Here is a 13,792-nt window from a genome sequence, read left to right as displayed (position 1 = left end):
CAAAAATGTATCCAAGTTCTTAACATCTTAGATTGGTGTTATCCCTATCCATAGAGCTAACAGTGTTTTTAGTTTAAGCTCCCATAATTTTACAATAATGTTATAACTGAAATATATAACTAGTAACTAAAGTCAATAAGCATACCTAGTGTTCTGGAAATGACTAGGTGTTTGATGTCAGTGAGATCCAAAAAATTATGGTGTAGATATAAACAGGCATTGGGAGACAAAGATTTGAGACATTTGCTTTGAGAAATGTACTGAGTGCTATATACAGCCTCACAGAAGTCATTACATGTGACAAGTACTGTGATTTCTCTATGATGGTTTAAAAATAAAGTTGGCTAGAAAAAAATGAATTCAAAAGCTGTGTTAAAAATGGTGTTGATTTAAAAGATTCCTTATTGAATTTATTCCAGTTGAGACCCGACAGCAGTCTTTTCAATGCACCTTATATGACAATCCATTTTCAATTGTGCTGTCTGCACAATAAGAATGTAAATCAAATAAATCTATATTTCTCAAAAAGCACATGTTAAGTATCTAAATACAGAAACACACTTCATAGCTGATCTGATGATTGGGCCAACTTTCCTTTGGATTACCTGTTTAAGTGTCTAACTCACTAAATTATACAAAACAATTAAAATTAGTGTAGACAGAGAATAGACATACTTTAGCAGCTTTCAAAATGGAGTTAGGAGAATTCAGGCCAACAAGTTGGCCCAGAACGTATTTCATTTCTTCAGTGGTTCCCTTAGCCATCTGGTTACCTGTAAAATAATATATATAATCAATAGCACGCTGGTATCAAATAAGAAAAATGTAAGTTCATATATAAATATGTATTCTGTTTAAAAGCACGATAACTGGCATTCTTGTAACTTATCACTGATCATAGCCCCTTACCTAGGATAAGTAAAAATGAATGCCAGCAGGTAAAGAAAGGTGATCTCATTTATTTTAGTATTTAGCATTAAGGAATATCCTTAAGGAAGGAGGCAGGCAGGAAAAGAGTAGCCAGAAGGCTGTTTATATTAGCAATCTGGTAATAAACTTATTCTTAAAGAAGTACCTGGATGAGTTTGAATCTGAACATATGGATGTGCCAGAAGCTCAGGAATGGATATCCTCTGTTTAGGGTCCCTTATTAAACAACACTATAAAAATAAAGATGAATTTTTTAAAAAACGAAGCAAGTTTTCTTATGCAATATTGATACAGTATTTTTCCAGACTGCATCATATTACAGAAGTTGCTTTCTAGAGAGCCTACTTAGAAATGACAAAATGATTTTACACGTCATTTTTGCAAAATCTCCAAGTATTCATAAGTTTTAAAAACCTTCAAAGTGAACTTAACATATCTTTAAAAGCTAACTCAGTAAGCAATTCCTCTCAATAGACCTCTCAGTTATATCTAAGCCAGTTACATAATTCCAATCATTTCAACTATTTCTTTTTCTTTCTTTTTTCTTTTCTGGGTATGCCATGCGGCTTGTGGGATCTTAGTTCCCTGACCAGGGACTGAACCCGGGCCATGGCAGTGAAAGTGCTGAGTCCTAACCACTGGACCGCCAGAGAACTCCCTCAGCTTATTTCTTTAAGTAAACAATTAAGTACTATATGAAATATAGTTCTTCTATATGTATATACTATTAATGTTACCTTTAACACATCTTGAAGATCTTTCTCTGGAATATCAGGAAATTCAATTTCATGATTAGGGTCAATTATGGCATGTAATTTAGAAATCTGATTAATGATATGCTGAAACGGTGTTTTCCCGTAAGTCATATAGTACAAAATGCAACCTAAGGACCAAACATCACTTTTGGGGCTTATCTAAGTTAAAAAAAAAAAAAAAAAAAAAAAGAAGAATAAGTTACTGTTATTTTAACATAAAATTAAAATATTATACACACACACACACACACACCCTAATATTTAAAATCATAACTAAACCTCAATAAATGTCCAAGTATTAGATTATGTTCATGACAAAACATTCTCTTCTAGTTTTGATTACACTTGGTTATTTTATCAAAAGAAATGAACTTCAGTTTAAATCTTTCAACAAACTCATAATCAAAATATTTCAACTGAAACAAAATATTACATTCTTGTCAGCCTGTGAAAACACAAAACTAAAAATCCTAAGTGCAAATTTTAAATTTACTTGTTTTCCCCCAAATTACTGAATTAAAATAAGTTTTTATATAAATTCATAATATATAAGTATGTATAGATTTTAAAAAGGTTATTTAAGTTGAGCTATCCTAAACTTAAGAACACAAACTATAGAGCCAGACTGGGCAAGGCTGGGCTCGAATCCTGGTCTTATCACTAGCTAGTAATTCTACATATCTCTGTTTCCTCATCTCTAAAACAGAAATAATAAAAGTATGTTGTCATGGGCCTTAAATGATGTAACCATGAGATATGGGTAAGCATAGAGAATAGTTTCTGGTATAGTAAGTACTCAATAAATATTACTTATTATTAAATGTTCTTTGTATTAAATAATCTCATTAGAAATAATGTGATATTATAACATAATTATGCTTTTGACTTTTAAAGGAACATGATTAAGACCAAACACAGAAGTGAGCATAATAAATGAGAATGGCTAAATTCCTCTCTTAAAAGATATTCAATATGCATTAAAGCAAAATGTAACCACATGCTCTACACAAAGGATTAATCTAAACCAAATGACACAGAAAGGTACAAGGAAAAAAGAAATGGACATCTATAACCAAATGCAAGAAAGAAAGAAAAAAAAAAAAGGAAACGAAAGCAGAGACAGCAATATTAATATTAGAAAAAGAGAACATGACAAAATGCTTCTAACAGAAGAGAGAAAGCCATTTTATAGTGATAAAAGGTACAATCAACCAAGAGATGACAGTTATGAACTTCTATGCACTGAAACCACATTTAATAGAACTATATAAAGCAAAAATTGTATTAAATTCTTTTAAGGAGGGCAGATTTAAACATGCCTTTCAGAACATGACAGATAAAATAGATCCCGTTATCTGAACACAAAGAAAACTGAAAATTAATAAAAAAATAACCACCTCTTCCTCCAATTTAACTACTTGGAAATTTAAGTCCATTTCTAAATACTAAATCATGAATTAAAAAGAATTTCAGATTCTGGAAAAATGGCTGTGGCCGTGTAGTTTTCAAACTCTCCAAAGCCCCAGATAAGACAGACAGAGCAGCCTGGTAGCAAAACCGTAAACATATGGAAAATATTTACAATAAAAGTGGAACGTGAATGGAGACAAACTACCCACAGCCACAGGTCGTGCGTGGTAGAGGCATTTGAAGCAGAGAGGAGAGAGGAGTAATGAATGGGCCCAACAGACCTCAGAACAGGAGGCCCAGATGGCCAAGCTTGTTCACCAGAAAACAATTCTAGAACAGAGCGAGACTGGGAGGGCCTTTGAGCTCTTCCATAACAAGGATTACCTCCCATGTTGGGATAAAAATTTATCTTCTATTCAGAATCACTAGTTGAGATTGACCAATACTACCTATTTAAGTACTGAGTTGATAACTGAAAAGAATCTGAACACTACATGCAGTTCAAAGTAAATTTTATTTTAAAGTAAAAAAGAATGAAACAATTTTAAAACTGAAATTAGAAATTTTGGAAATGAATGAAAATAAGAAACACTACCATAAAACCTAGAAGTAGCAACTAAAGTAAAACTCAAAGTAAAATTCAGTTTTAATGTTTTAATTATAAGGAAGAATACTAAACTTAAATTAGCAATTATTTAAATGCAGAAGCTAGGGGGAAGAAACCTAAAGGGAATATAAATAACAAAGATAAAAGCAGAAATTAATTAGAGGACAAATGAAAATAGAATTAATAAATGAAATCAAGACCTGGTTCTTTAAAATTAACAAAACCATGGCAAGTCTAATCAAGAAAAAGAAAAAGAAAAAGAGAATGACAAATCTAAGTATTAAAAGAAAAGGAGAAGCTAAAGAGGTGCAAAAAGAATTTTTATAAGAGAGACTATTTGGCATAATTTTATGCCAGTTATTTGAAAAGATACTTAGAAGCCACAATTTCCTAGGAAGGAAAATATAATTTAGTAAATGAAAGCACATTTATTAAGCAATTGTTTCAAGCTGGACAATGTACTAAGTGCTTCATGTTCTTTCTCATTTAATCCTCAATTACTTTTAAAATAGGTACTGTGTGCAAGCCTAACTTACAGATGAAGAAACCAGGCAAGTTAAGTCACAAAGACAGTTGATAAAGAGGCAGATCTGTGACGTGAACGCAGGTACTGCACAACGGTGTGTGCCTGCGTCCATTTGAAGACACTGGTATAGAGAAAGAAGGATTAGCTTGGGAGCCAGAGGCACCGTGGCAGGCAGAATGGACCCAGCAAGGGGCACCAACGAGGCTAACGCAAAAGCTCACAGAGGTGGTGAAATAAGAAAAGTGGGAAGGTACCTGGGAATATTACCTACTACAGTTGTTCCTGGAAACAGAAAATTAACAAATGAAGAAATGGTAAATAAAATTTAAGAATCAGAAAGGAAACAAAGGTTATCAGTTCACTGTTATTTAACTTAAGGTGCCCATATCAGAGCTAATTTAGTCTTATTTTTTTTTCTTTATTTTTAAAACTCAAAAAACATCCTATGTGCATTTCTCATAGGAGCACATTGTGAGGCATCACCATATTAAAAGCACAATAGTAAAAGAACAGTCTCAAATCAATAAAGAAAAGTGAAACTGAATCCCATGACAGTTTGCTTAATAAAGCAAGGTCTCTGTAATGGCCTAAAAAGTTTTAGAACTTAAAGAAATAACTTTTCAGTTATCCGTTAAGTTCATTCAGAGCAAAAGTTCATTCATCAGCAAAACCGTAAACATATGGAAAATATTTACAATAAAAGCGGAGCGTGAATGGAGACAAACTACCCACAGCCCACTCCCTACTTGTGCCAGATAAACGGGATGTAAATAACCCCACAGTACCTTCGATTTGGATTTCCCATTTTCTCTTGAGGAAGACATATCTTTGATTGCTTCTGGTGGCATATAATTAACTGTACCAACCTACTTGCCAAATCACAGAAAACACAGAAATCAATGAAAATACTTCACTCTGCTTTAGATTTTTTAAAACACGAATGCCAGATTCTTGGCAACTTGGATAGTTACAGATTTCAGTAATATATTTGAGAAACTCTAATAACTGACAAAAATATTAAGACAAAAATTTCTTCACAATTCCAGCAAAATAAATTAGATTCATAATAAAGAAATTGACTCCTTACAGAATGCGGAGCTATTTCTATGATTATGGTGGGCGGCGACCATAAATCTTTCCAGGATAAAATTATTTGAATGGCCATAAACTTTGAAGGAATTGATCAATCGCTCATTTCTGTGCTGGAATAGGCCCAGAACACTTTTTTAAACAAACCAAACAACCAACCAAAAATCTAGCTTTGTCTCCCTGGGCCCATGTCCAAATAGAGATGAGATGGGTGTCTGCATTATGCAAGATTTTCCACAGTAGGAGTACGCCAACTTTACACTGCATTCATTTTATTCTAAAATGACTCTGCTTTCAAACACAGAATACCTATACTTTAGAGCCTTACCATGGACGATATCTTCAAGCTGATTTACAACTAAATGTTCAGCCATATTTTTGATATAGAAAGAAGTGACTGTCAAATAGAATTGTTTGAAGGGCATGCTGCCCATCTACTCCTAAAAAAATCCAGTTTTACTGCTAGGATTAAGGAAGATCCACATCAGAAATCTGTATACACGGAACACACTGTCTTGGCTCCAAGCAGGGTTATTTTTAGTAGTTCTTTGGTTGTCATCGCCTCAGTTTTTATGGGGACAAATTTATTAAGATTGCTATTGCATATCCTACTATAAAAGTGCAGTTGAGTATATTTATTATGGTGTTTCCAATATGAAGGCCCAATTAAGAATTTTTTTCAAACGTAAGTGATAGGGAAAGCTTTACTTCTCTGGAAGAATGAAGTAATTTTACCTCATGGACAATGAAAAACATGAAACTGCAATTCTCTCTTTTGTTGCTACCAGGAAACTGAGACAAAGTTTCAGGTGAATTTTAGATAATGACCAAGATGATTTCCAAGGCAGGTATTACGGCTTCTCTACCTCAGCTATAGGAAAAGCATTCAAAATTGCTGGATATATTTCTACTGGATCTTGACTTTCTAAATTGTCTTAATCATGTGATTAATTTGTTTTTTAAAGTTATAATATCTGTTCTTGTAAAAAGGCTTCAAATCCTTTGAAAAATGAAGTAGGGAAAAATAAAATCCTCATTAGCAAAATAATACTTCAAAGGCGAAAAGGAATTGAACTCTACTGTGTGGTATCCAGCCATTCATTACCTGAGAGTCTTTAACAATACTTGTTGTATCTGGTTGCATTTGGTTTGCAATTCCAAAATCAATTAGCTTTAGCATGCCATCAACTATCAGAAAGTTAGCAGGCTTCAGATCACTGTGAACAATACCTTCAAAATAAAAATCCATGATAATATTAGACCATGTAAAACATCCTAAGTACAAAAAAATTTGACAATCTGCTGAGCTGATTCCTTTAATTAGTCAATCAAATTAAATATTCATTTTTAATATATACTACAAACAGATAGCACTTGCTATGTGCCAGGCACTATTAGAAGTTTGTCGCTTGTATTGAATCATTTAACCCTCATACCAGTGCTGAGGTAAGTACTATTGTTATCCCCATTTTTAGCTGAGGAAACTAAGGCAGAGTTTAGGCAATCTGTTCAAGGTCACACAGCCTGAGTTAACAGTGTCATGAGTTGAACCCAGGCAGTCTGGCTTCAGAGTTTATGCTCTTAACAACCACTGCGATTCACTGCCCGCGAGAGAGCACTGTAAATTACACTGCCAGGTGGTAGGACCCTAACGCTCCGGACACGTCCATCCCTACGGCCTGGTCTTGATCACTGGTGAATTATCTTTTAACTTACAGGACGGGAGACACAAGGAGACAATTTACAATTACCTACATTATCCGTTATTTAAAATAAGGAAAAGGTAAAGGCAAAGAAGCCGTAAAAAGAACCAAGGCCAGTAAGGTAAAAGCCAACCCAGAATGTAGGGCTAACAGTTAATAAAAAAAAAAAAAGTAAAACCAGCTCCTATACAAGGTACACAATACAAAACAACTAGGAGAATGAGTGAAAAAAAAATCTCAGATTTTTAGGATACCTGAACCCCAGTCTCATATCTGCTATAATTGGAGACCCAGGGTTATGGACTATGTTAATACTGACAAAGATACATTTTGTATTATGCATGCTTTATGGATGTGGGGATTTGAGTTCATGCACTATATCCTTTCATTAACAGCATTTTTTAAAAATTTTATTTATTTATTTATTTATGGCTGCGTTGGGTCTTCATTGCTGTGCGCGGGCTTTCTCTAGTTGTGGCCAGTGGGGGCTACTCTTTGTTGCGGAGCACGGGCCCTGGAGCGCACGGGTTTTAGTAGTTGCAGCGTGTGGGCTCAGTAGTTGTGGCACACGGGCTCAGTTGCTCCGCGGCATGTGGGATCTTCCCGGACCAGGGCTGGAACCCGTGTCCCCTGCATTGGGAGGCGGATTCTCAACCACTGTGCCTCAAGGGAAGTCCCTGTTAACAGCATTTTAAAGAAATGGTTTTGTCCCTTCATCTTTATTAAACTTCCAAATATTTAGTTTATCTAGCCTAAAGGTGCCAATAACCAATACCTTAAAATTATAGGTGTATTTCTCTAAGATAGCAGTACTAATGAATATTTTAACTTTACATATGAAGAGATTTTAAAATACCATGTTGATGAATCGTGTGAACTGCCTCCAACATATTTTTCCAGTAACTCTTGCGTTCCCATGGATTGATGGATTTTTTCTTTTTAAGCCAAGTATTAAGATCAATATTTCCACATTCCATTACCATGTAGATGTACTGATCTGCGATTTCACTGCCATTAAAAACAAACAAAAACAACAAAACAATAAATGGTTAGGTTATACTACTAAGATTTACTAAGTATTTATCTTAAGAATTAAAGCCAAAAAAAGTCTTCTTTTTAAATTAAAAAAAAAATTCTTACTAATCATAAAGTCGGATGATTTTATCACTGTGTTGTTGTAGTTTATTCAGATAAGCAATTTCATTCCGGTAACTATCAATTGTTTGGCTATCTGCTTCTTCTAAGTTCACATACTTTATAGCATGTATCTGTTTCTTTCCATTCAACACCTGAAATACCTATAGAGTAGAACAAATGAAAAAGGTTAGAATACACTATTTATATACTGCCACAATATTTCTACATTTATTAGATAAAATCTTAGATTAAGGATTACTGATGTGAATAATTTAAAATGTCTGGACTTCTTTTGAGTATAGAAGGAAAACAAAACATGTTAGGAGAGTAACAGTACATTCTCAACTACCTATGACAATGGGCATAGGTAGTTGCCCTATCTACATGTAAGAAAGGTAATTTAAATTTCATATACATTCATAACACTCTATTAGATGTTGCAACCAGGGAAATAACCTGAAGAAAAAGACATTAAGAAATGCTAAGGAAGACTAAGGGCTGTAATAAAGAGTTAATTCATTTCACAGATGGTGTTTATTCCATTGTGCCTGGAGTTGACAATTTCATTCATGTGGTAGAGAATATTTTAAAATAGGTGCTAATTGTAAGCTATCAGTATACTCGGCTGTAAAAAGTAGATCAGGTCCAATTTTCAAAATCAAGTTGACAGGAACAAGATGTTCCTGTAAGCATATTGAGGTCCAGGTCAAATTACTCTGGCTATAATGACAGTCAACTTCTAAGCAATATTGATAAGGCAGGTAGTACATTTCGAAAACACTGCTAATGTGTCTCACTTTCAGCAAACGTGCAACAGGGATGGGGCTTCTAAATGCAAGAATTCAGACACAAAATGCTAGTGTAAGCAAGAAAAATTACCTTCATTTATCTCCTTGCACCCACTGAAGTAAAACATCATTTATTTAAAAGCCATTAACCTTGACTATCCAGCAGATACTGGCAAGAAATGAGAAAAGAGCCAAAGTGTAGGTGAGGTTCATGCATGTCAAGTGCACTGATAAGCAGAGTCTCTCAGGTACAGCTTAGTTACCTGCATCTTAAATACAAAACTCTGACAAAGTATTACTAGTTTTACTTGCACAGAATGCAAATTAGAGGAGGAGGGGCATAAAACAGTGATAGGGCAAGAAGCAGCAGAAAGTAGCAAGGAAGAAAAGTAATTTTCAAACAGCAGAAAGCCATTTTGTGTGAGGTAAACAGCCTTATAGTGTCAGAGTTAGAATCTGTCAGTTTCATGGAAAGTTAATGAAAGAACTAGAAAGGTTAGTGTTTTGAACATTCCCACTAGCCCCATGGATTTTCTAAATGCTCTTAATAGGGTATAAGTTGGTCACTGTCTAAACTCTAGCATAGACAGAGCATAAACGATGTTAGTTTCATAAAGCACGTTACCTTCTTTTCCCTGAGGCGTGATGATTTTGTCAACACCATCATAATAATTAAATAATAATTCAATCGCACTAAGAAAATATGGGCCGGTCATAGCTTTATCACTTGGCCCTTGACTTAAGTAAGCTTATATCTTCATTATCCTCCAAGGAAAAAATGTTTAAAACACTGTTAAGATTACACTACATCTTCTGAAAACATGCTACTAAATAAATAAATATGTTGATAAAAATCAATTCCATTGTCCTTTATTCCCATGCCTAAAATGTGAGGCAAGGAAGAGAACAAAGGAAATGTACACAGAAAAGAAATTAATATTATTGAACAATTGCTAAACATGGTAATGTATACACCTTATTTATAGTAAGTTAACAAGACATCTTAAGCGAGTCTAGTTATTGTCAGCTGGCTTAAAAAATTATAATAAAACTTAAAATGAACCAAACAGGCTTTGTTTCATGTATCATCCTTAACAACTTAAGAGTAGCAAAACAGCTGAGGAGGGCTTTTCATTCAACAAACACTTCGGTGTGTGTTATTTTTCCAGCCACTGTTCTAGGTAACGGAGCAAACATTGGTGAGCAAGTCAGACAAACATCCCTACGCTGATGGAACTCACATTCAAGTGCAAGGGGACACAAACAACAAAACCAAATAAGTAAATTACAGAGCACATTAGCAGATGAGCTACAGAGAAAAATAAAGCAGGAGAGGAGAATGGAGCTCGCTGGCAACTGGAAGGTAGGAGTTGGGGTTTTAGAGCGTGGTCAAGGAAGCCCTGATTAAGAAGACACTAGAGCAAAGATGTGAGGGTATAGAGGAAAATCAACTCTTATGCAAAAATAGACCAGGAGAGCAAGGACTGAGTCAGTGAGACCAGTTAGAAGGCGACTGTAACAGTCCAGGTGAAAAGATGAAGCTACTTTGGCCAAAGGGATAAGAGTGGAGGTGGTGAGGAATAGTCAGATTCTGGATAGACTTTGAGGTAGAAGCAATAAGACTGATGATTGGTGGGTGAATGTCGAGAGAAAGTGGAGTCAGTGATGACCCCAGGCTGCTTGGCCCGGTAACTGCAAGAATGAAGCTGCCATTTACTGAAATGGGAACGACCATGAAGCAACAGTTATGCTTGGGACATATGAAGTTTTAAGTATCTATAGACGCCCAAGAAGAGATGCTGAGCAGTCAAATTGGATACGTAAGTCTGGAATTCAAAGGGGAAGTTTGAGTTGAAGATATAAATTTGGGAATTGTCAGCATGTACATGGAACATAAAACCACGAGACTGGATGAGAACACCAAGGGAGTGAGCGAGTTCAGAGAGAGAAGAAAAGAGGCCAGGAACTGAGCTCAGGGGCTTTGCACCATTCAGATCAGGGATATGAGGAGGACAGAGAAGGAACAGTCGTTGGCGAGGAGGAACACCGAAAGAGGCCAAGTGGGAAAAAAAGCTTCAGTGAGGAAAGAAAAATCAACTGTTCCAATTGCTATGTAACCCACAATCAAAGCTAACAATTAGTTTTGGCAAAAACATGGAAGTCATCAGTGATTTTGATAACAACTGTTTGGTGAATAATGAAGGTAAAAGTAAAAATCTGATTTAAGTGGATTTAAGTGAACGAAATGAGAAGAACTGAAGATGGGAAGTTTAGACAACTCTTTTGAGATCCCTGCCAGCCAGAGAATTAGAACCATATACATTTAGAACTCAGATAAATTTAGGAAATGATCTATTCCAAATCTAGAAATTCACTTGCTGCTAAACTCTGTTTCTGAAAAGAAAAACTCAAAACAAAACGAAACCCATTAATCAAAAACCCTGCTGAATCATCCTAGGCATAGCAGTTATTCACATCACAGTCTGACTCACTTTTAGAAAGACTCTTTAGTGATAATACGAAGCTGTCATTTGCCACCCCCAAGTCAATGTTAATGTTATTTAGAGAAGAAACATGGAATCATAGGACATTGGAGGGAAGAGCAGGAAACTGAAATTAAGAGGTGGGTCTAAAGAAATATGCCATTTGTTGAAGGGAGGGGATGGGGGGAGGGGATGGGAGAAGGGGATGAAAAGGAGTTTTTGGCTCAAGGGAAATACAGGCCCCTAGAAGTTAAGAAAAAAGGCCTCAAAAGGTAAAAAGACAAAGAGAGGAAAGTTTAAAATATTTTTATCCATTCCTTAAATATTCAGGATACCTACCTTACTTGAACCTCCACTTCCTAGCTGCTTCAGTATGGAATACATTTTTCCTTTAACTGAAATGCATTCATTTGCTGAAGAGGATGCTGAAATCTAAATAATTAAAATAGATAAAGATTCAAATGTTCAGAGAACATGCCTGAGAAACTAGCTTGCATTTAGTACAGTGAAATGCTTCCAATTCTGAAATTATCTGAACTCTTAATTAGATGTCACAGTATTTCAATATTTTAAAGAAGCAATTTACATACTTTAGTCAAAAAAGTAAACTTATTAAATTAATATATAGGCAAAGTTCCAAAGTCTCCCCTTCTAACTTGCCTTTACTTCTTAACATAATACATAAATAGAAAATTTAAGGGGGAAAAAGACCCTCTTAATGTCCAACACACAAACTCACAATCTATCGCTTTTCATCTTTCTTACCTGTTCTTTTTTCTTACACAAACCTTTTTACTTACATACTTACATAGATAAACACACAACTTGATCTATATATTTTTTTCTCCTTGAGCATTACATTATAAAGGAAGCAGCATGCCAAGGTGCTAAGAGTTCCAGAGTCAATCAGACAAATGCAGATTTTAGTGACGCCCCCTTTATGCTGGGTGATGTTCAACAAGCTGCTTATTTTGAACTTGAGCATCTTCCTCGGCAAACTCTCAACTGATGTACTATATACAACACGCCTCCCCTCCCTTCCCTGATGCTAGACCATCTGTGGGCCTATAAACGCTCTGAACAGATGGAGTGTGTGAGGACTTACTCTGAGCTGACAAGGAAGCTGGAGACACAGAGAGCGCCTGATTAGCTGATTAACCAAGTTGAAACAAGGTCTGAATAAACCTCAATTCAACTAAGTCCTGCTTTACAGCCCACATGGTAGAATCTTTCTCACGTGCTCTCCTTCTACATAACATAAAAGATAAGCTTTCTCATAATTCAAAAACAGTCATGTATGTACCCCAATGTTCATTGCAGCACTATTCACAATAGCCAGGACATGGAAGCAACCTAAGTGCCCATCGACAGATGAATGGATAAGGAAGATGTGGCACATATATAAAATGGAATATTACTCAGCCATAAAAAGAAACGAAATTGAGTTATTTGTAGTGAGGTGGATGGACCTAGAGTCTGTCATACAGAGTGAAGTAAGTCAGAAAGAGAAAAACAAATACTGTATGCTAACACATATATATGGAATCTAAAAAAAAAAAAAAAAAAAGGTTCTGATGAACCTTTATTCCTGTCTGATGAACCTAGGACAGGAATAAAGACACAGATGTAGAGAAGGGACTTGAGGACACGGGGAGGGGGAAGGGTAAGCTGGGACAAAGTGAGAGAGTGGCATGGACATATATACACTACCAAATGTAAAATAGATAGCTAATGGGAAGCAGCCGCATAGCACAGGGAGATCAGCTCGGTGCTTTGTGACCACGTAGAGCGGTGGGATAGGGAGGGTGGGAGGGAGGGAGACGCAAGAGGTAGGAGATATGGGGATATATGTATATGTATAACTGATTCACTTTGTTATACAGCAGCCACTAACACACCATTGTAAAGCAATTATACTCCAATAAAGGTGTTAAAAAAATAAAAATAAAAAATAAAAGATAAGGTTTCTGATTTCTATAATCTAGGGCTGAACAACACTGTTGAGTCATGAAGTATGTTTTCTGTAAGAAAGTGTTAGGCTTTGAAATATGTACCCATTATTTGTCACTGAGTTGTAACTTCATCACAAGTCTTCACTGCTCCCTCCCGTCTCTTCCTTTTGGAGCTTCCTCTCCTGCTTAAACTGAAAATTTCTGAGGGGAAAGGAAGCCGTTCAGTAGCCTTCCCCCCTAGCTGCTGAAAGTTTTTGGATAAAGTAATTCTGACCTATTTCCGATTCAATGCCGATGTGACATTGTTTCCTGCACAGGACACCCCGCAAGGCGCTTAGTCTAAGATCACTTCCCTTCTGCAACCTGTTCCCCGGCTTCCTGTCCCTCTTGGGGCAAAACTTAAGGGGCCCAG

General features: G+C 35.7%; 1 protein-coding gene across 8 annotated transcripts in view; it reads right to left on the bottom strand.

Annotated features, from left to right (window-relative positions):
• TTK (TTK protein kinase) overlaps positions 1-13,792 on the bottom strand; it is an 88,112-nt gene that overhangs the window by 4,061 nt on the left and 70,259 nt on the right. For 7 of the 8 annotated variants that reach the window (XM_082405065.1, XM_082405064.1, XM_082405066.1 and 4 more), the window contains 8 exons: positions 11,768-11,860; positions 8,161-8,318; positions 7,877-8,028; positions 6,423-6,547; positions 5,014-5,094; positions 1,668-1,844; positions 1,076-1,160; positions 676-773 (listed from right to left, as the gene is read on the bottom strand). In XM_082405065.1, the coding sequence (XP_082261191.1) occupies positions 676-773; positions 1,076-1,160; positions 1,668-1,844; positions 5,014-5,094; positions 6,423-6,547; positions 7,877-8,028; positions 8,161-8,318; positions 11,768-11,860 (969 nt within the window). The remainder of the gene's footprint in view (positions 1-675; positions 774-1,075; positions 1,161-1,667; positions 1,845-5,013; positions 5,095-6,422; positions 6,548-7,876; positions 8,029-8,160; positions 8,319-11,767; positions 11,861-13,792) is intronic. The other variant, XR_014248287.1, reaches the window with a different exon arrangement.

The sequence above is a fragment of the Balaenoptera borealis genome (assembly GCF_965194805.1).
Source record: "Balaenoptera borealis genome assembly, chromosome: 9".
Lineage (NCBI taxonomy): Eukaryota > Metazoa > Chordata > Mammalia > Artiodactyla > Balaenopteridae > Balaenoptera > Balaenoptera borealis.
Note: the sequence above shows the minus strand (reverse complement) of the source record. Positions and strands in the feature narration are given on the sequence as shown.